At 40.7% G+C, this 23,641-nt stretch overlaps 1 protein-coding gene across 3 annotated transcripts in view; it reads right to left on the bottom strand.

Annotated features, from left to right (window-relative positions):
- Ppil4 (peptidylprolyl isomerase (cyclophilin)-like 4) overlaps nucleotides 1-16,798 on the bottom strand; it is a 29,677-nt gene extending 12,879 nt beyond the window's left edge. The window contains exons 1-11 of one of the 3 annotated variants that reach the window (XR_001779581.2): nucleotides 16,667-16,798; nucleotides 13,976-14,043; nucleotides 13,826-13,890; nucleotides 11,812-11,929; nucleotides 11,130-11,272; nucleotides 10,038-10,134; nucleotides 8,837-8,953; nucleotides 7,718-7,842; nucleotides 7,481-7,626; nucleotides 4,665-4,731; nucleotides 2,305-2,416 (exon numbers count right to left, since the gene is read on the bottom strand). Coding sequence is in view for 2 of the 3 variants with exons in the window: in XM_006512832.4 (XP_006512895.1) it covers nucleotides 2,305-2,416; nucleotides 4,665-4,731; nucleotides 7,718-7,842; nucleotides 8,837-8,953; nucleotides 10,038-10,134; nucleotides 11,130-11,272; nucleotides 11,812-11,929; nucleotides 13,826-13,890; nucleotides 13,976-14,043; nucleotides 16,667-16,736 (982 nt within the window). In the remaining variant the exon portion in view is untranslated. The remainder of the gene's footprint in view (nucleotides 1-2,304; nucleotides 2,417-4,664; nucleotides 4,732-7,480; nucleotides 7,627-7,717; nucleotides 7,843-8,836; nucleotides 8,954-10,037; nucleotides 10,135-11,129; nucleotides 11,273-11,811; nucleotides 11,930-13,825; nucleotides 13,891-13,975; nucleotides 14,044-16,666) is intronic. The other 2 variants (XM_006512832.4, NM_026141.3) reach the window with 2 other exon arrangements.
- Nucleotides 16,799-23,641: the final 6,843 nt, after the last annotated feature.

The following is a 23,641-nucleotide window of genomic DNA, read 5'->3' as shown; positions in this document are numbered from 1 at the left end:
AACATCCCTCACAGACCAGGTATTTCTCTCTCTAGATTTTTTACAGACCTTAATAAAAAATATTGAAAAAAAATCAATACAGCCTACTACTTATTACCAAACAGCCCTGTTTATTTCTTATTTTGAAAGTGCAGTAAAGTCATGGGCAACAAACCATAAATGGTACAGAAAAGGTAATCGTGTGGCTGTAGTGACGGCTCCATGGTTAAGAACGAGGTCTTGCAGAGGACCTGGGTTCGCCTCCAAGTACCCATAACCATCTGTAACTCCAGTTCTAGGGGATCTAATGCTCTGGTCTCTGCTGGGACCAGGCATACACATGGTACACATACATATAGAGAAATAAAATATTCAGACACATAAAATAAGAGTGAATCTTTAAAATAAGAAAAACCAGTAATCTTAATTTTTCTGGTAAAATTTAGCATTACATGTGAATAACTACCAAGGGAAACCTTTTTTCTGTTGTTATTTTGTTGTTGTTTTTCTGAGACAGGGTCTTAACTATATAGCCAACTAGCCTGGAAGTGGCTATATAAAGAAAGCTGGCCTTCAACTCACAGAGATATGCCTGCCACTGCCTTCCCCATGCACAACCCTAAGTGAAGCCTTTTTAAAGCATTGTAAAATGATCTTTTTAAACTCAGCTAGAAATGCAGTTCAATGACAGGACGCGTTCAGCATCTGGGAGACCACTATTCTCAATCCTTAGCATACACACACGCACACACACAGTTAACAAGATACAAAGTTCATGACTAGCGTGGGGAGTTAACACTTACAGTCTCAGCACTCAGGAGGATATTAAGTTTGAGACCAAGCTAGACTCCATAGGAAAACTGTCTCACAGCCATTGAAGAACATTGAGCTCCATAGAGACAGCGGACAGGCACTGGGCAACTGCCTCACGGAGGAAAATCAACTAAACATGGGCAAAGGAGATCCTAAGAAGCTGAGAGGCCAAATGTCCTCAAATGCATTCTTTGTGCAAACATGCTGGGAGGAGCACAAGAAGAAGCACTCGGATGCTTCTGTCAACTTCTCAGAGTTCTCCAAGAAGTGCTCAGAGAGGTGGAAGACCATGTCTGCTAAAGAAAAGGGGAAATTTGAAGATATGGCAAAGGCTGGCAAGGCTCATTATGGAAGAGAAATGAAAACTTACACCGCCCAGCCCCAAAGGGAAGACCAAAAAGAAGTTCAAAGACCCCAATACACCCACGAGGCCTCCTCCAGCCTTCTTCTTGTTCTGTTCTGAGTACTGCCCCAAAATCAAAGGCGAGCATCCTGGCTTATCCACTGGTGATGTTGCAAAGACACTAGGAGCAATGTGGAACAACACTGCAGCGGATGACAAGCAGCCCTATGAGAAGAAGGCTGCCAAGATGAAGGAGAAGTACAAGAAGGATATTGCTGCCTACAGAGCTAAAGGAAAACCTGATGCAGCAAAAAGGGGGGTGGTCAAGGCTGAAAAGAGCAGGAAAAAGAAGGAAGAAGAAGATGAGGAGGATGAAGAGGACAATGAAGAGAGGGAAGAGGAAGATGAAGATGAAGAAGAAAAAGATGATGAATAAGTTGGTTCTAGTGCATAATGTTCTAGCATATAAGAGATCCAAACTTAAGCATGCCTCTACCAAGGACTTACATATAGGTATACAGCAACTGCTAGAAATGTCACACATACAGGGACAGCCTATGGAGAGCTCTGACAACAAATGATGATATACACATTCAATGGAAGACTAAGCAGCCTATGAAAAGAGGCCATATACTAGCACACAGATGCACAGTGAATGATCTCTGAAGACACATTATCAACGGGGGCTTCAAAATACTGAGCATATAGTCTGCATTCTGTGAACTCTACTTTTTTAAAAAGCATGCATGTTTACAAAGAATGGCTGTAGAAACAGGCAGCTGGTTACTTCTGGGAAGAGAAACAGTACAAGGAGTGGAAGAGAATTGCATATTACAACAAAAACAATAAACTTTTAAAAAGTTTGTATCTAAAAGAACCAAATCATCAAAGTCATTGATTATTTCATCAGTAGATGTCTTCAATAGGTAATTTAGATAACTTACAATATAAGCAAACATTAAAGATAAAGGTATTTTCATCCATCAACACATATATACATACACACATTCCAAATATCAGCTTTATAAAATCCTAAATGATCTGCAGTCTACTAACATTTCTCTTAATAGCACATAATTAAAGCGCACACACACACACACACACACACACACACACACACACACACTCCCAAAAGCAGAACATAGGTAAAAGAAGATAAACCAACATACCTTTTCCTTTCCATTTAACCTTTGCAACAGACTGGCTGAAATCCACATGTATCCTCCTGTCATCTATAAGCACATTATCCATTTTGAAGAATGCTTTCTCACAGTCTTCTTCCTATTAGTGATTATAAAAACTCAAGCGTGAATGTTTCAGGAGAGATTTCTGCAGCTAGATCAAATAATATGAATACAAAAAGGCTATTACTACTAAAACTGATATTCAAATACTTCTTATATACCAGATATTAAATGTATTGCATCTACTATCTCAATTAACCCTGGTAATAAACTTTTGAGGCTCCATCTAGTCATAATCTTCACTATCTCAAAACAACAAAACAAAACAAAAATGAAAAAAAAAAAAGTTAGAGGACTCACACTCTGAGATGTCTAACATGAGCATGGTCCCAGTGCCTTGAACTAGACTTTAAACACATATGAATGCTTGATTTATAACAAAGATGGTCCCACAGAGCTCTGGGGAACAGGAATACCTTTATTTTCAGTGGGGCTGGGTATCCAAAGTCAGACAAATGAAATGCAACATAATCCACATTGGACACAGACAAAGCACTGACCCCAATGGAAACAATCTAATAACGTGGTTTATGAAGACAGTGCAGAGGGGCTGCAGAGACAGGTGGCTTAGGTTCCTGCATTTCCTGCTTTTGCAGAGAACCCACGTTTGGTTTCTAGCACCCATTAGCCCACAACCACCCTTAACTCCAATTTCAGTGAATGTAGAGTATGCTCTCTTAGGCCGGCAAGGGCACCATACACGGTGCACATGCACATATGTAGACAAAAGACTCATGTATTTACATTAAAATAAATAAAGAACATAGAGAATATTCTCATGTCTTTAGGTAAACAGATTTTTAGAAGCCATCTTGAGAAAATGTTGACAAATGAAACTAAATTAAAACTATTACTTTTGTGTTTATCAAATGGGTAATCCACAGAACAGAAGAGAGATACATAGGACGTATATTTTTAAAAAGAGCTTACATTCGTAACATATAGAGTTCCTAAAAGTCAATAAAAGGCAGGGCAGTAAGGAGGCAAGCAGGCAAGTAACCATCTAACACTTGACGGCACAAAGGCAGAGTGAGGGAGCAAGATATCTTGCATGGGTACTTCATTTCAGGAGCACATCTGGGCCAGTGAGGTGACTCAGCTGGCTGCTGTGCTTGCCACACGTGCCTAACAACCTGGGTTTTATCCCTCAAACTAAAGAAGAAGCCAGACATGATGGCTCATCTATATTCACAGCGCTCCCACAGCAAGATGGGAGGTAGAAACAGAAGACTCTTGGAGGCCTAGGGTCAGCTAGCTCTGCAGCACAGCAGAAACAGAAACACAAGAAATCTTGCCTTAGAATAAGATGGAAGAATCAACTCCCAAAAGTTGTCCTCTGACCTCCACATGTGGGCTGCCGTATGTGTGTACCCCCCACATATTAATAACAATATTATTAAGCTTGAATTATGAGATTTTATTTTATTTTATTTATTTCTTCATTTTTGGTTTTTCGAGACAGGGTTTCTCTGTGTAGCCCTGGCTGTCCTGGAACTCACTTTGTAGACCAGGCTGGCCTCGAACTCAGAAATCCGCCTGCCTCTGCCTCCCAAGTGCTGGGATTAAAGGCATGCGCCACCACCGCCCGGCTGAAATTTTAAATTTTTATATGGGTGAGTGTTACCCTGAATGCATGTCTGTGCACCGTGGGAAACGCTGCTAATTAAGGTCGAAGTCTACCGCTGAGCTTCTGGAGCTCAGTGCATAATGGAGAACTAAGAGCTGTACATACTACACACAGAAAAATGAGGTAATGTCTGACTTGAAGCAAGCACTTGCCAACCGACCTATCCTCACTAAGGCAGATCTAGCAGCAGCTACCTGATCCAGTCCTCTCACTGCACACCAAGGAGGAAAAACCTTGGGAAGAAGAGTTAAATACGTGAGCGCTTCCAGTAGCTGGCCAGTAATTGAGCCTAGATCTTAACACTCCACCATTTCTCTTTCTGCTACTCAGTTATATAATTAACAGTATGTGAAAGACTTTTTCTAAAACAATTACATTCAGACAGATTATAGCTGAACTTATAGTAAACAAACATTAACATCAGTAGCTGTTGAATGTATTTCTAATGAAAAGTTAAAATAGTTAATGTTCTTGGATGCCTGAGGAAAAGCACACCCTAGAGACTGAAGAAAGCACAACTTTTCATCTTTAAGACTACTCGGAGGCAGACAGGCTGGTGCAGTGGTGAACACCAGTAATCTCAGACACATGGAAGCATTCGCCAAAGCAAAAAGTAAGTAAGAAAAACCAGATCTGGTAGATTTACATTATGACATACCTTTTCAAATTCAATAAAAGCATAACAGAGGGACTCTCCTGTTTTCCAATCCCGGATAACTTCACAACTGAAAAAAAAAAAATTTTAAGTCACTTAAAAAAAGAAAGCAAGCAAAGAAACCATTTCTCTAATTCTACACACCAGAACAAAATAAGCCACTAAACACACAGAATGCTATGGCTCCAAAGTTTTCAGCCTCAATTCTATTTAAACACATGCACACATAGCTTATCAATCCAGTAAGCTAATTATCTAAATTCTATTCCAAATTCACAAACTAGGCTTGGGGGGGGTGGGGCGGAGCCAGGGAGACTTCCTTTAAACAAAAATAAACTGCTAAATTAGTTTCATTCCAAAATTATTTTATGCAGTTTTACATTTATTTTTAGATTTCTGAGAGAAGGTCTTCTGGGTACCCCTGGCTGCCTGGTACTCACTATGAGCCCAGGTAACTTCACAGTCACAGCGGTCTCCGACCTCAGATTAAAGATCTGTGTAGTGTGTACTGAGGGTAAAGGTGGGTACAGTAATGTCCAGTAAAACCTTTCAATCCTAAGTCTTTTTTAGTCCAAATATAAAAGACTTTAAATATCTATTACATATGTAAGTTCTTTGTTTGTGCTTTGGAACTTGTCACAAGGATCTACATGTAGCCCTGGCTAGTCTGGAACTCAGTATGTAAACCAAGCTGGCCTTGATCACAGAGAACTCTCTGCTGCTGCCTCCCTAGGACTTTGATTAAAGGCACAAGTCACCTGGTTTGGGCTTATGCTTTGGATTTAGAGGCTCAAATTTAATACTGTAAGTACAGTTACCATACAGAACTAATTTACCAAATAATAACCAAGGGAAAGAGCTAAGAATGTGGCGTTGAGAGCAGCTGGCTTGTCTCTTTCCATGTATCATATGATATGAACCAGGTTAAAAACATTAAATGAAAGGACATGCTAACCATAGCTAGCACATGCTGACAAGTTAGAAAAAGTCTCCCTACCAGTTCTCTCTGTTTCGCATTAATACTCTAGGGAAGGGCCCATGAGACAGCTGAGAAAGGAAAGGCAGGCGCTTGCTCCTGACACTGAGGAGTTGAGGTTACTCCCCAACACCTACATGGACAGAACCATCACTCCAAGCTCTCTTTTGATCTCCATGTGCACCCAAGGAATAAATGTATATATTTTCTAAAAAGCCAGTAATAGTTTATTTTTATGATGATGATGGTGATGATAAATAATGATGATGGCCAGAGAGATGACTCTGGTTAAGAGCACTTGCTGCTCTGCCAAGGGACTCCAAGTTCTATTCCCGGCAACTTTACAACTATCTATAACTCTAGTTCAGGGACCTAGTGCTCTCTTCTACCCTCCAAGGACACCTGCACACATGTGGCATATACTCACACAAGACACAGACACACATGTACTTTTAAAAATAGTAATAAATATTTAAAGTAAAATACTCAGTGATAAAATAATATAGGAAAAATTAAGCAAAAGAAAATTTATTTATCTATTTAACTTATGTGTATGAATACACTGTCATTCTCTTCAGACACACCAGAAGAGAGTATCGGTTCCATTATAGATGGTTGTGAGCCATCATGTGGTTGCTGAGAACTGAACTCAAGACCTCTGGAAGAAGAACAGTCAGTATTCTTAACCAATGGGCCATCTTTCCAACTCAAGAAAAAAAATTATTTTAAATTAATTTATTTTTATTTTATGTACATTGGTGTTTTACCTGCAGGTATATCTATGCAAGGATGTAGTTACAGGCAGTTGTGAGCCACTATGTGGGTTCCAGGAGTTGAACCCAGGTTCTCTGGAAGAACAGTCAGTGCTCTTAAACGCTAGGCATCTCTTCAGCTCAAGGAAAAAAAATTTTATTGGGGAAGTATGGTAATTTATAAAATGCTTACTCGGAATGCAAGGGGACCCAAGTATGCAGTGAGGTGAGCTTGTAATCACAGTACTAAAGAGGTGGAGACAGGTGGGTCCCTATGACTCAGTCTATTTGGTAAGCTCTAGCCAGCAAGAAATACTGCCTCAAAAAAAAAAAAAAAAAAAAAAAAATAGGTAGACACCCCTTGAGGAAGTCAGCCAAGCTTGTCTTCTGGTCTCTATTCATCTGCACATGCAAAATAAAAATAAACCCACAACAACAAACCATAGTTTTTCGTTTTTGAGATATGATGATGTAAACTTAGGCTGCAATAGTGAGACCATGTTTTAAAAGACTAGTACACACACACACACACACACACACCTTAACTGAGGAAGTGTTTGCCAAGTATGCAAGAAGGCCTTGGCTCAAACCACAGAACCACAGAAACTAAGTGTGGTGGTCACTGAGGAGGTGGAAGCAGAAGGACCAGAGGTTTAAAGGCATCCTTGGCTACATGGTAGGTTAAAAATACTTAAATTTGGATAGTCTCATTCTGACAGACTGCTGATGGTTTTAGGAGCTGAGTTAAATAAGTATTTTAAATGTTAAATAAGGTTGAGAATAGTATAGAAGTAGTCTTAATGGCTCAACTCATATATTCTATTGTGAAAACCTGTGGTGGGGTTTGAAGGATCACTGGGAGAGTAAAGTAATGTGTGTGAAAGCGCACTTCTCTCTCCAGCTGCTGAGACATCTACTTGTAAACTCACCAGTAGGAAAGGCACCAAAGCGGGCAGGACTGGGTCAGAGCGGGAGAACTTGCTTAACATGCATGATTACCTAGGTTTCATCCCCAGCCCCACCCACAAAAAATTAAAATGCAATAAAACAAAAAGTAAATTTAAAAATTCACTCAAAATTGACAGACTCACCAAAAATGTGTAATTAAAAAACCTCTGTTGAATGTGGTGACATCTGGCTTTAAGTTTTAACACTCAGGAAGCAGAGGAAGGCAGATCTCAAGTTCAAGCCCACTATGTGGCAAGTTGCTGGCCAGTCAAGACTACATAATAAGACCCTGTTCCAAAAAGACAAAACATAGAACACCCACACCAATCAGTTAATACCTACATATTTCCAAATTTCTCTTTTACTAATCCTGGGATTACCTTCTTATTGGCCCAAATCTTGAGAATATTATCTCCAAGTCCTCATCTGTGGTCACTGGATTCAATTTACACACAAACAGCACATTTTCTGGAGGTTTAATATCTGCATCAGGTAAGTCTCCCACCTAATGTTACAAATAATCAAGCATACAAATTAATTCCTTTAGTTTCTAATCCAAATATTTTTGTCCAAGCCCACAACACTAATAATTCCTAAAACCATCTAAATTTACACAATAGGCTCAGTGTGAAAAAAATATCCTAAAAGACATTTCAAGGTCTAGAAGATATCTCCTGGGGTAAAAGTGCTTGCCATCAAGCCCAGTGACCTGAGTTCAACTCCTAGAACTCACATATGTCAGAATATGGTCCAAAAATGGAGTCATGTGAGGAGATTCCTGAGTGTTTGTGAGAGAACTCTATGAAACCAAGATAGAGTCTAGTGACCTCAGTTTCTCCAAAAGCATGAAATTGTTCTTGGATTGTGCTTCCCTGCCCCTCCCACGTGCAGCAGGAGATAAGAGTGAGTTTATTTCAGATTATGTGTTACAACTGGCTATTGTTATCTGTTGGGTTTTCACATGCAGCTTGCCCTCCTCTTACCCTCAGAGTATAAACTGTGCAGTGCTCTGAGTAAAGTGAGCGAGCTACTGTATGAGCCTTCAGTCGGCCTCACTTATCACCTCCATTCTCCCAGGCCCCACTGCCTTCAGGTCAGCAAGTGCCTTTACTCGCCTCTTCACCCTAACTCTTCTCCTTTTTAAAACAGCACTCAGTAACTCATGGAAAAACAGAACCAAGCTGTTTACTTCCATATCATTGTATCTGACAAAACATAATCCAAGCCAGGCAGTGGTACCACACACCTTTAATCCCAGCACTCAGCTCAGGGGGCAAAGGCAGGTGGATCTCTGAGTTTGAGGCCATCTTGGTGTATAGAGTGAGTTCCTGGACAGACAGGGATATAAAGAGAAACCCTGTATCAAACACCCGCCCCCCACCCCCAAAAAAAGAAATCCAGAAAAAAAAAAAACTCACTCAATTTTTACTAGTTTATTTTCACAAAAGCAGATAAACTCCCCAAAATGTGTTATGTAAGTTACATAACAATTATCTTACCATCTCCAAGAGAATAGCTTGAGTTTTAGCCTCTTTTTCTGCCTTTATTTCTTCTACTTCTTCAGCTGATCTTCCTTTGAAGTCATCAATTTCTTCATCTGCTCCTATTCGACCACTCTGTAATATAGAAGATAGAACTCTGAGAATCATGGAAGAAATCATGTTTTACTCTTAGCCTATCAAACATAACAGAATAGAAATTTATAAACACCTGGGCATTCACTTAAATTAATTCTATTTGCCAGACTCGGCTTTGGAGTGATTATAAAATCAAAAGAAATATTTATATAGATCCAACTAAGTGTTCAGTAGAAAGGATATATAATTTTAGAATTAAATACCAAACTCAACCATAAATTCAGCTTTGAGAAAGCCTACTAAATTTATACTTTAAATACTTGACGGAATGTTCTGTCTTCCACAGAAATGGCTAGGTCGAGCCAGGCATGGTGACGCACGCCTTTGATCTCAGCACTTGGGAGGCAGAGGCAAGCGGATTTCTGAGTTCGAGGCCAGCCTGGTCTACAAAGTGAGTCCCAAGATAGCCAGGGCTACACAGAGAAACCCTGTCTCGAAAAACCAAAGAAAGAAAAGAAAAGAAAAGAAAAGAAAAGAAAAGAAAAGAAAAGAAAGGAAAGGAAAGGAAAGGAAAGGAAAGGAAAGGAAAGGAAAGGAAAGGAAAGGAAAGGAAAGGAAAGGAAAGAAAGAAAAGAAAGAAAGAAAGAAAGAAAGAAAGAAAGAAAGAAAGACAGTCGTTCATTTAGACCCTGAGGCTATTCTCCTAGGATTAGGTGCTAAAGAAACTTCCAAAGCACTGGTTTATATAACATTTCAGAACTGAGACTCCTGGTAGAATAGGAACTAAAGAGAGAAATTAAGGAAATAATGAGACAGCTACAAAAATAACCATCTCTGTGTGTGAGAAAGTAATTCTAAACTTGCTCTTGTGTAACAGATCAAACAAGATAAGCAATAGAACGAAATGCCTTAATACACCTGTATAAGAAGGTGCTACTAGCTGGGGGGGGGGGGGGGGGGGGGGGAGGTGAACTCCTTTAATCCTAGTATGAGAAGAGGCAGACAGGTCTCTATGAATTTGAGACCAGCCTGGTCTCCACAGCAAAATTCTAAGCTAGCCAGAGCTACATAGAGTCTGTCTCAAAAGAAAAGAAACGAACAATGCCACCAAGGTGCTACTTACATCTAATTGTTCCTTTGTAGGCTCGGGTGATCGATCAGGAATTAATAAATCAGGAGGGTCATCAAATGGATCATCTAAAATCACTGTATGATTTATCCTTGCAAAACAAATCCAAGTCAAATGTTATGTTTATTTCAGAATCTATAGTTTTTTTTTATAGACTTTAGCATATAAATATTTCTACTACCCAAAGACTCTACAGGGTTTGGGAATTACTGACCTAGAGTATACTTTTATAATGAGCAGCACAGTATTCCCTGACCTTGGTGCTCTGCATGACTTTATGATATAAAGTAAGCCTGGCATGACGGTTGGCACCTCAGCACTCAGGAGGTTGAAAGAAGAGAATCCCAAGTCTGAGATTAGCCTGAGCTAGAGAGTAAGTTCCAGGAAAGCTGGACTACAAAGTGAGACCCAGGCTCAAGGCATACACATGAAAAACTAAAGAGAAAGAAAAAGTAAATGCCTAGACCTTGTTACTTGTATCCTATTTTGTAAAAAATAATCTGCCTTTAAAAAAATAAACGGAAGCAAGAGTAATTCTAATCAACATAACAATTAGTACAAAAGAAAAATATGAAAGCTCCTTTCACAAGGATGGATGCTCTCATCTTAACTCACATTTTGAATTATTAACTAGTTGTGATGGTTAATTTCAACGGTCACTGTGGTAGGATCTGGAAAGTCCTGGAAAGGGAGTCTAGATTAAAGCCATGTTCGGAATGCCTGGGAAGGACCTGCTGAACAGAGCTGATGGGAAGAGCCTCCCCGATCACGGAAGCGTCTCCTGGGCTGGGCCCTGGACTGAATGAGGAGGGAGCGGTGCCCAAGCGCTCCTCGCTCTGCTCCATGCTGTGGATGCAATGTAACCTGTGGTCTCAGGTATGATTTAACTACCCTACTGCAGCCTGGAGCTGTGAGCTCAAGTAAGCCCTTTCCTCTGCGAGTTACTTATGTCAGAGCAATTCATTACAGAAAAATAAAAGAAACTGAGATATTACTCTATGGGTAGAAATCTCACTCATGCCAGTACATGTTCAATACCAAGTGTTAAAACACTCTCGTATATTAAGAAAGTAAAGCAGACCACACCTTATATCTTGATATGGTACAAAATCCTTGTCCACAAAGGTCTCATTGATTTTCTTAACTATGTCCATGCCTTCTGTCACTTCACCAAACACTGTATGAACACCGTCAAGGTAATCTAAGTTTTCTCCTGTAGTGATAAGAAACTAGACCAAAAGGCACATAATAAATATTTGAAAACATATATAACTCTGAAATCACTTTGAACTATAAAAATCACAAAACCAAGACTCTAGATCTACTGTATCAATTCTTATATACTTATTTTTAAAACTAAATAAAAAACAGAGATTATGTTTATATCAACAGGTACAAAGATGTTCCCCTGACAGTTTAAAATACTTCAACAAGGCAGGTGTATACACTGCCCACGGAAGCCTGAAGAGAAAGGCCATCAGGTGTCCTGGAACTGGAGTCCCAAAGCACTGTGAGCCATCATGTGGGTGCAGGGAATTAAGCTAGAAACTCTGGAAGAAGAGTTAGTGTTTTTAACCACTAAGACACCTGCCCCACCCCAACCCCTGCACTTTTAATGTGGGAAAGAAATAACTTGACATTTCCCTCAATATATTTGACATTTGTCCTTAATGTATTTTCTCATTACTGAATAGCTTGAGAAGGTAACTTCTCAGGCTCCATCCAGTCCTGCATGCCTAAGCACAGCTCATCCCACCCACGTCCTGACCTGAGACCCGTGCTGGTCACTGCCGTTGTTCACCATGGACACAGTGCCTTTCTTCTTGTGCTTTATCCTTGGTACTTTTTCTGCTTCAAAAAAGCTTGCTTGATCACCATACAGTTGTCTGAAAGTATACAACAAAGTTATAAAACTTCAATACTCTCAAAATCAAACACAGCGAGCCAGGTGCGGTGGTGGCACACGCCTTTAATCCCAGAATTTGGGAGGCAGAGGCAGGTGGATTTCTGAGTTCGAGGCCAGCCTGGTCTACAGAGTGAGTTCCAGGACAGCCAGGGCTACACAGAGAAACCCTGTCTTGAAACACTGCCCCACCCCCAAAAAAGAAAGAAGCACAGTGGTACTGGAACAGTGTGACTGTGTCTTTATAAACACCCCGCTGATTCAAATGCTCCTCCTTTTCCCTTATAGGTATTCCGGGAACTTAGGGAACCACTGTGGAGTTTGAGTCCTATTTTAATGTAATGATTGAACCACCACTGCCCAGAAGATTTTAACAAGTTTGAAACCAGCCTGGGCAATACAGTGAGTTCCAGGACAGGCTGGACTAGAGTGAGATTCTGGCTCATGAAACCAAATCAATAATGACTGAGATGGGTGTGATGACGCCCATCTATAAACTAACACTTAGGAGGCTAAGGCATAAGAATCTTGAGTCTGGCCAGGCGATGGTGGTGCACATCTTTATTCCCAGCACTTGAGAAGCAAAGGAAGGCAGATCTCTGAGTTCAAAACCAGCCTGGTCTATAGAATGAATTCCAGGCCAGCCAGGAATAGAGACATCCTCTCTCAAAAAAACAAAACAGAACAGAACAAAATCTGAGTCAGAGGCAAACCTAAGCTACATGGTGAATCCCAGATTAATCTGGGCTACAGAATAACACTCCATTTCAGAAGCCATCAATAAAATAGATAAAAATAGAAGATAGGGATATATAGCTCAATTGGTACAATGTATGTTTAGTATACACTGTAATGGGGCATGCCTCTATTCTCAAAACGAGGAAAATGGAGGATCAGTTTAAGCCCATTCTCAGCTTGGTAGGCACTGAGTTCAAGATCAAGCTGGGTTATATGAGATCTTGTCTCTACATACATACATACATACATACATACATACATACATACATGTACAAATACACAAACACACTGTCCTGCCTGGTTGTTCTTTTATCAACTTGACAGAAGTTAGAGTTAGTTGTCTAGGAAGAGGATCCTCAATTAAGAAAACGGCTCCCTCAGATTGCCTGTACCAAGTATATAGAACATTTTCTTGATTACTTATTGATAGAAGAGGGTTCAGCCCACACAGGGTCAGTGCCACTCTGGCAAGTAGTTCCCTGTTGTATAAGAAAGTACACTGAGCAAGCTATGAGGAGCAAGTCAAGGAGAAGTGTTACTTCATGGCTTCTGCTTCGGTTCCTGCCTTAAGTTCATGTCCTGACTTCTTTAGTGTTACCCAAAAGGAATACACCCTCTCTGTAGTGGCTATTCCTGGTTGTCAACTTGACAATATTTGGAATGAACTACAATCCGGAATTGGAAGGCTCACCAGTGACCCTTATCTGGAGGCTTGGAGATCCTTATCTGGATCTTGGTTTGAAGATCTTGAGCCATAGTGGCTATGGATTCCAGAAGATTGAATCTCCGAGTTTAAGGAACACACCTTTAATCTGGGCTACACCTTCTGCTGGAGACAATATAAGGACATTGAAAGAAGGGAGTCTAGCTCTAGCTCTTGCTCCTTCGCCTGCTTGCTGCGTGAGACTGAGTAACTGCTAGATCCTTGGACTTCCATTCACAGCTGCGACTGAAAAATTGTTGGGAATTGGGCTGCCGACTGTAAGTCATCAATAAATTCCTTTACTATCTAGAGACTATTCATAAGTTCTGTGACTCTAGAGAACCCTGACTAATACACTCTCCTTTCCTGGTTTCTTTTGATCATAGTGTTTCATTATAGCATAGAAACGCTAACTAAAATACACACATAGGAGCTTACCCAAATATAGACTCTCCTCCGCGGCCAGTCCCCGTGGGATCTCCTGTTTGTATGATAAAATCCCTCTAGAATATACAAAATTCTTTGTTAATTCATGGTTTACTACATGTTTCCAATAACTAAGAGCATGACTGAGACCTACCAACTCACCTGTACATTGTGTATGAGGCAATAGTTGTAATATTTTATTTTGCACAGCTTCAAAAAATTCAAGCAAGCTGAAAAGAAAGTAAAAACTAAATTACAGGAAAGCAAAAAATCAGTTTTAGACAAATTAGTGACAGCATAATTAGTACAATTTAATCTAACTTTGCATTTTTATTAAAAGAAAAACAAAGGTTCTGTGAGCTGGACATTTTAGGATGGGAGCCTTGCCAAAGGAAATTCATCACTAGGGACAGGTTCACCCTACTTCTGGTTCACTTTCCCTGTTTGGTGTGCTGTGCTAAAGATGTGATCTCACAGCTGCCTAATTCAGCCAAAAACTGCTGTGCCTGCCCCACCATTATGAACTGTCCCTCTGGAACCATAATCCAAAATAACTGCTTCCATGAGTCCCTTTCTGGTCACAGTGTTTTGTCACCCCGATAGAAGAGTAACTAGTACAGCTTTCTAGGTGTTTGGCACTGCCATCAGAAACATCGCTAAATTATAGCTCATGCCCGTGAAGGACTCATAGATACATGCCAACAAGTTCTTAAAGCACTAAGAACCCACACAGAAAGTTAAATACATGAGGCTCCTTGCCCTTGGTAAATTTTTATTGATGGAACTAGTGTCATAGCCAGGTATGATGGCATATGCCTGAGAAGAATCAGAACCATGAATTTAAAACTAGTGTGAGGAACAACAATATGAACTAACCAGTAACCCCAGAGCTCGTGTCTCTATCTGCATATGTAGCAGAAGATGTCCCAGTCGGCCATCATTGGGAAGAGAGGCCCCTTGGTTTTGCAAACTTTATATGCCTCAGTAAAGGGAACACCAGAGCCAAGAAGTGGGAGTGGATGGGTAGGGGAGTTGGGGGGAAGAGTATGGGGGACTTTTGGGATAGCATTTGAAATGTAAATGAGGAAAATACCTAATTAAAAAAATAAAAAACAAAAAACATGTGAGATATACAATAAGGCAGCCTCAAAAATAGAGAGAAAAAAAATACAACAAAGGTCCTCACAACTAAACATGAAATAATGACACTAGGCATTTCTAATAATACCATCTATATTATTTAAGTAGTTATATATACATAACTATTACACACACACATTTGGTTTCTTGAGACAGGGTTTTTCTATGCAGACCTCTGTGAATTTGCCTGGCCTACAGAGTGAATTCCAGGAAAACCAGGGCAGATGCTGTACAAGGCTTTTTTCTTTTTCTTCTTCTTCAAGACATGGTCTCTCTTTGTAGCCCTGGCTGTCCTGGAACTCACCCTTTAAACTCAGAGACCCACCTACCTATTTCTGCCTCCTGAGTGTCAGGATTAAAGGCATGTGTTACCACTGCCCAGCTTGTACCAGGATTCTTAAGATAATGGAGATATTAAGGCACAGTTTCTGCTCTCCTTGAAGCACATCACTGGGAGGAGACAATCATGCACATAGTTCCAGGACAGTAAGTACATGTTCTAATAACATGAGTGCTGCTGTGATTTATAAAACCATTGCAGACAAAACAGAAGAAACAGACTAACTGTAGCTGACCTAAGTGTTACACTGAAGAGCTCATGCTTTAGTTGAGCTCTTCATATATATATATATATATATATATATATACACACATACACACACACATACACATACATATATATATATATACATACACACATACATACATATATACACATATATATTCATGGATATATATACATATATATAGTCAGGAAATGAAGTTCTCAGAAGGATAGGGAGTGGAGAGGAGTGTGGGCATTGGCAACAGTAAGAATATAGAAGGCTGCAACAGAAAGTGTAGGGTTTGTGAGGGAGGGGAGGAACAGTTGAGCATGGGAGAAGGTGTGCAGGCAGGAGGCACTCCCTGTGTGCAGTGCTGCAGCACACCTTCTTTCATTCTGTGGTAATCTCTGCATTCCACGGGAGAAGGACAATGATTGTAGCTAATCTCTCCCAGTTTCCCGATTCTCCCAAAGGATACATTCTCCACACAGCAGCCTAGTGTCTCTCCAAGGCAAGTGTGCCATGCTATAATCCTGCTCCTGAAGTGTTCAAACCAACAACATGGCAAAGAGGACTTACTAAGGACCTGGCCTACCAGTATTTGGCCTGACTGGAAGTCAGTGGCATCTATTTCATTTCACATACCAATTCGTTCCAGAATGCCAGATTTCTTTCTATTACCAGAAAAACTCCAAAGAAACTGCTAAGTACACCTTATCTAACACTCATCTTCGAAAAGGCTAGGTTTCTTATGTGGCTTCTTCCCACCTCTCTGTTTTGCATAGCAAAGTGCACATCCATCTGTTAGGACTCGAAGTTAAAACTGGAGCTCGCTTCGTCCTCCCTCAATGGACATTCAGACGCCTGAACTCTAGCTGATCCCTGGCGCCTTGCAGACCAGCCAACTTCCTACCTGCTTTCATCATGACAAATGATGTCAAGTCAAACCGTATTTAACCCTTTCTTTACCTTTCACGAGTAAAGAAAGCATAGCCACGAAAGCTACACCTCACCCAGACCCACAAGCCACAGTTCTACACACCACACACACACACACACAAAACCAAGGCCTGCTATGAAACTGAGCTCGAGCCAGAAACAGCGAAGAAAAGGGAACTTTGGCAGCGGGCTCACGGCCCCGCCAGGTCGCGAAGGCCTCCAGTCTCACCCCGGGGACGCTCTTCAGTGTACAAGTCGATGACCACGTCGCCCAGAGTGGTCTCCAAGAGAACCGCCATGGCGCCGGCTCCTCCGCAGGAACAAACACCCCGGCAATGACAGGCGCATGCGCAACCAGCGCGCGCCTACGTCTTACGTCACGACGTGTGCGACGGCTTCTGGCGTCAGCCGCGGGCGCCGTCGCCCACCTCGGAGGCGCGATTTCCCGCGGCCTAATGGCCGGCTCGTTCGGCCCGGCAGCTGTTATCTGGTGCCCGCTGTCTTCTGGCTGTGGAGGCTGTTTGAGGACTCTCTTCCGCCCTTGGTGACCCATATAAAGACCTGTATCTCAAGAGGGCCATTCCGTAGGAATAGCGGAGGCATCCGAGAGCTGAGAAACCTCCAAGCCGGCGGCACATCCTCCCCTTGCCTTTGGAAGAGGTTGCCCTGGGGTTTCCATAGTCTCTCCATCAAAATCGCCAAGCCCGAGGCATCAGTTGCTCGGTGAAAGCTGTAAGAAAAGGTGACTAACAAGCTTTGGTTTGGGGTTTTTCTTGTTGTTGTAGATTTTGATCATACTAGTGTGTGTAGATCAGGACTGGACATGGCTTAACAGCACAGAGGTTTTGTGCAACAAATTAGAATACAAAGGCTTCAGTCTTACATTGGAGATATGTAATAAAAACTACCGGTTTTTTTATGCTGATAACATATTTCCATGTTTTAGTACACTCTTTACTTTTTTAAAATATTTTTTAAGATTTATTTATTTATTATATGTAAGCATACTGTAGCTGTCTTCAGACACTCCAGAAGAGGGAGTCAGATCTCATTACGGACGGTTGTGAGCCACCATGTGGTTGCTGGGGTTTGAACTCAGGACCTTCAGAAGAGCAGTCAGTGCTCTTAACCAGTTAGCCATCTCTCCAGCCCGGTATACTCTTTTCTAATCAAGCAGATTATTCCCTTTTATGTCATTTTAATGTGTACTTGTGAAAATCAGAGATATGACAGATCATAGGCATATCCAGGAAGATGAGGAGAAAGGACTTTTTAAAAGTAAACATTTTTTTTTTTAAGAAAAATAGTATTTGAAGCAATTTCATGGCTAGAAGTGTTCACCACGCATGTGTTATTCCGTATATTCCAAGGAATTTAGGAAACAGAAGATGGTAAAGAAACATGAATTTATTTATAGTCTGGTCCCATTTAGAAGGGTGTAATCAAAAACCCTGCACCTGTTACCGTCTTCTAGTTTAGAAAATCATTGGATATGGGCTAGAACACATGGAGATGATATAGCTGTGCAGGAGTTGATAAGTCACTGGACTGATTTGTTCAATCAATGAATGGCTTCATTGGTAAGCAATGAAGCCATTGTGAATACATCTCTCTTCTCTGCCTCTCACTATTATTTATCTCTTGCATTGGTATAGTTTGGATGGATGACTAAGCCTTTCTGGTTTGAATTGGAAGAAAACAAGATTTGTCCTCAAAGAAATTCAATAGCAGTACAGCATTTGCCTTGCATGTGTCAGTCCCTTGTTTCAAACTCTGGTACCAGAGTTTAGATCTGGTTTTGATAAATAAATAAATAAATAAATAAACAACAAAATAAAAATTTCAACTCCATAGGTATTTAAAAGAAAAATGAAAGCCTGTGTCCATGTTCTTTACTTTGATTGACAGTACTGAGATGTTAATGTCCTTAACGTTTTCTAAAATCATAGTAGACTCTTGGAACAGCAGAGCTTTTCAGGAGAGATACCCTTCAATGAGGGCAAATATACCAGCCAAGCCAAGGAGGTCGGACAGGAGTGATCATGTTGTGAGAAGAAGACTGCATTTGAACTCAGGCTGAGAAAATGGCTCAGTGACTAAAACCACTTCCACCTCAAGGCCTACAGCCTAAGTGTGGACCAGGAACCCACATGTTACCACAGAACCAGCGCCAAATGCTACCCTCTGACCGCCACATGCACACCATATCCATGCATGCTCACACAGTTTTTACAGATTTGGGGGGATTGTGGAGAGAAGCATTTGTGGATAGTAGCACTGGCTGCTCTTCCAAAGGACCCAGTTCAGCACCTAGCATGGCCATGGCTGCTTACAACCATCTGTAACTCCACTCCCAAGGGATCACACATCCTCCTCTAGCCTCTAAGGGTACTGCATGCTTGTAGTGCACAGGCACACATGTAGGTGAAACACCCATACACATAAAAAAAAGAAAAAATTAAAGTTTCTCAGAGATAGTACACTAAGGACTTTGTCAGGAAGTGACTGGAGATGTACATCAGATTATACAATGCCTGCCTAGCATGGATACAACCCAGGATAATGTTTCTTGTACTGTATAAACTACATGTCTGTAATCCGAGCACTCAAGTTGTAGAAGCGGGATAATCGTTGAAGATCATAGTCACTGTGTAGCGAGTAAAAGCAAACCAAGGATGCATAGGCCCTGCCTCAAAAGCAAACATTTGAATCAGATCTGCATAGCCTTCAGTGAACTGAAAACCTGGTAGGAACTAAAGTATACATAGGAACTTACATACAGACTCTTTGCAGAATACAAGACAGTGGGAACAACTACACAGAGGCAGGACCAACATTTGCAACCAGTGTCCTGAAGGAATTGGCAGAGGTGTGACAAGACCTGGCAATCCATCTGTGAAACACTGCCTGCTAACTAGGATACCACTGGTAATGTGATCATCCTAAGGAAGATTCCCATTGCTGAGGGATGCTCAAGCTGTAAACAGGATTCTAGGACTTAGGAAAGGAATGCAAGGGAATCCAGATGAGAGTCAACCATGTTTACTGCCAGCTTTAGCATTCATTCCCAGCCCCAAGGTGGGAGAGTAACCAAACCCCACCCTACATGGAAAAACAGCCCACCAATCCCTAAGCCCATCCAAGGTCAAGACTTGAAATCCCACTAATCCTTACCCTGGAAAGCTCCGCCCCTAAGAAATTCTATATAAGCCCTACCTTCTGCACAATTAGCTGCTGCAGCAGCCACCCAAGCAGCAACAACCTCCACCCCCCACCCCCGGGGTTTTCCCTGCCAATAAATGTCGTGTGTGAGGTTTGTTATGCAGTGTGACTTTATGGTATTCCTTGGCTCCTAATTGCCAGAATACCTTTCTGGGCAGACCTGAAGTACTTCTACAGAGAATGACTTTCCTTTCTGAACTGCAACACTTAGAATGTGTATACCTGTTTTCCACCTAGAAGGCTGGAAGTGGATGTTGTTAATAGCATGGTGATCTGTGCTGTTTATAGGGCCACACCACACTATTATATTTATCCCATATTCTCCTTCGCTAGACCTTTATCTTTCTCAGGCAACAGAACCCTCCTTAGAAGAGATGTCACATGTACCTTATAGCTTAGTGCCCTCTAAACATCTGTAGGACTGAGACCAAGCCAGATCCTAGGTACTCAAGCTATAGAACCCATCTTCATGGTAGAGGTCACATGTACTTTGCAAAAGAATTTCAATGAAATTACACCGTAAGCTCAGAATTGAGACAACTGTTATCAGAAAACATTTTTTTCTCAAATTGTAACATATTTAAATATATCTAAAACAAACTGCTTGGTATGAGACTATAGAAGTATGAACCAACACCAACTAAGTAAGTCATGTTGAGCTGGCTTTCCTTCTTGCTGCATACAGACTGTCTCTCTGCCAGCCATGACATTTACCAGAGACCCACAAGTCTGAAAAAAACACAAGTAAAATGAAAAAGGCAGTATGGCTTCTCTCAAAAATACCAGTCCCAGGGTGTTGACACTCAGTGGGACTAGTTTAGAAGAAATTCAAAGAATTCACAGAGTGATGGTATATGTGTTCAAAGACAGCATGGGCATGCATAATCGAAATGAACTGCAAGAGAATAAATATACAGCTAAGTGAGGAAAGAGACTCAATATGTGAAATGGGATTTAATAAAGAGAAAGTCTGGAAATAATTATAGCAAAAAGTGTCCCAAATGTAAGGAAAGAGACATACCCACACTCAAGAAATAGGATCAGGAAAGAAGTTCTCATCATATTATGGTTAAAACACCAAATATACAAAACAAAGGAAGCGTATCAGAGCTGCAGGAGAGAAAACTACTGAGACATGTATAAAAGGAAGCTTTGTAGAATAATAGCTTAGTTATCAACAGAAACATTAAAAACTCCCAAAGGTACAGAATGTATTTCAAGTTCTGGGAGACTGTGGCTGCCAACCCAGACTACTATACCCCAGAAAACTATCTTATAATTGATCAAGAGACAGAAACATTCCATGATCGAACAAACAAAACAAAAACAGGCTAATGGAATTTATGAGCACAAAGCCAGCTGGCCCTACAGAGGATACTGGGAGAGGAACTCTTGAACCTGTGGGTAATGATATACACATGAAGAGGATACAGGAGAGAAAAGTAAAAGATGTTACAACAGTAGATAAACCAATGAGGATTAAGGAAACAGCAGTTCAAAAAGACAACAAAGTAGCAGGGATTAATACACCCCTTTTCTGAATATCTGTGGTCTCAGTTTGCCCATCAGAAAGAGAAAGGCTTGCAGATTTGTGTTTAAAAACAAAAGCCAGGTGATAGTGGTCCACACCTTTAATCTCAGCACATCTCCCATTTGCTGCTTCCAAAAACCACACCTTCATCAAAGACAGAATTTGTCTTAGAGCAGAAGGATGGAGGAAAGGTATTCAAAGCAAATGGAACTGGGAGAAAGTAGACTTTGCTATTCTATATCTGACAAAATAATCTTCAAATCAGAAGAGACAAAGGAAGTCACTTCGTACTGATTATGGGAACATGTTTTAGACATTACAATTCTAAACAAATGCACTGAACACGTGAACCAAACTTCATAAAGCAAACACTGCTAGATAGAGTCAGACTTAGTCCTACGTTATCACCAATAGACAGGTTATATGTATGAAAAAGCTAAAAACACTGGAGTTAGATGACATCATAAATCAAATAGGCTTAACAGATTGGAACATCCATCCACACTACAGAATACACTTCTCAGGAGCCTGTAGAACTATCTTTAAAATAGATAAATCATATATTAGGACAAAAGTCAAGTCTCAACAAGTACAGAAAATTTGAGATAACCTTTTGTAATCTATTTGACCATAATGGAATAAAAGCTAGAAAGCAACAGAAACTAAACAAAGTACACAAAGTAGATATTAACACTATTGAACATGAATGCTAAAAAAAAAACTAAGGATAAAAAATTTTAAATTCCTAGTGTTGAATGAAAATGAGAATAGAACATGCCAAAACCTATGGGATACAACAAAAATAAGCTTAAGAGAGCCATCTCCAAGGCTCAGGAACACCGGAGAAGTAGGATGCAGAAGGGATGTAAGAGCTGGAGGAAGGGGTGAGGGGGCAGTGTGGAATGCTGTCTTTCAGGCATGACGTGGCTGAGGCATTGCTGAGCTCACAGCAGCTGTGATTATTTGCACAAGTCTGGGCCCATAAACACTCTGTCATAAAAAGGAAGGGTTCACAGGGCTCCACCTCTCCTTGAGGATTTATATGTAGTTAATGATTGATGGGAGAAAGAGACATTTCCTTCAATGGTAATGGGTCCATGCCCTTGGAAAGAAACTCACCCATGTCCATTTAACAACCCTAATAAAATCCATCTGAGACACAGATGAAAAGGCAAGAGTTGGGAAGAGGTAGGCTATTGGTGGGAAGGGAGCGAGAGGGTAATGGGCAGGTGAATATGATTGAAATACATTGTGTATACATATGAAAGGTTGATAATGAAACTTGTGCATAGTTAGTAGATACTAATAAAAGCACTTTTAAAAAGCACCAGTGTAGCTGGGGTGAAAATTGTGGGTTCTTTTGTATGTAGTATATTTATGTTTCTTTTTGTATATAAGTCTTCTAAAATGCAAAACTTAGAAAAATGCTTGATAAAGCTGGTCTCCTGCAAACTAGAATTGTTAATGGTGCTAACATTGTGTAGCTTTGTGTTCATGTGTTCCTAATTGTACTGTGATTGCTATTTTATTTTTGTTGTAGTTTTGAGGGAGGCTCACTATGTGACTACCATCTCTAAAAACTATATGTGTGTGTGTGTCTGTGATGGGACAGACACACACACACATATCCATATCCAGAAGACAATGTTGGATGCCTTAGAGCTGGAGTTACAGGTATCTATGTGAACTGCCTGGTGTGAGTGTTGTGATCCAAAGTCCACCTTAAGATTGAGCAGCAGTTCCTACTAACTGCTGAGCTATATCCAGGTCATGATTAAAAAGCAGCAATAGAGGATAGGTCTAAGCATTCAAGAAATGCCTTTGTAATAACTGAAAATACCAGACATTGGTCACTGTTAACTTGTCATGGCCTAGACTCATCTCTCTTGAATCAGCTTGGATTCTAAAGCAGCAGGACCCTGCAGGATAGGTCATCCTCTGGATGAGGCCACACAATGGAGCAGAAATGATCATTTGTAGGAACCAGAATAATATACCCTCATGGGATGGGATGACAGCAATAAGGATTTCTTTGGGCCTTTTGCAGAACCAAACCTGAGAGAGTGGCGAGACCACAGTGTGGCCAGTAGTGTTTATGCATCCTTTCCCCTGTGTCCCGATTCTTCCTCTTTTTAAGTCCAAAGCTCATGCCAGTACCATGAAGATTAACATGGAGGTCATTAGTCTCTTGTTTGTTCTTCTTCCCAGTGTGGCCACACTGAATAAATACCCTCTCTCTGCTTTTCAAAATTGTCTCTTTAATCTGTACATTGAAGACTGGTGGCCGAACCTAGCATTGGGGAGAGTCAGGAAGGTGTTGCAAGACTCCATGCTTTTTGGCCTGAAACTCCAGTTATTAAAAACAGTCACATATAATCAGGAATTGTAACCATGTATTAGAATGTTGTGGTGTTTAAATACAGAAAGAATTTAAACAAAATGACGTAATGC

This window comes from Mus musculus, chromosome 10, assembly GCF_000001635.26.
Source record: "Mus musculus strain C57BL/6J chromosome 10, GRCm38.p6 C57BL/6J".
Lineage (NCBI taxonomy): Eukaryota > Metazoa > Chordata > Mammalia > Rodentia > Muridae > Mus > Mus musculus.
The sequence above is the reverse complement of the archived record's forward strand: the minus strand, read 5'-3'. Positions and strand labels throughout refer to the sequence as shown.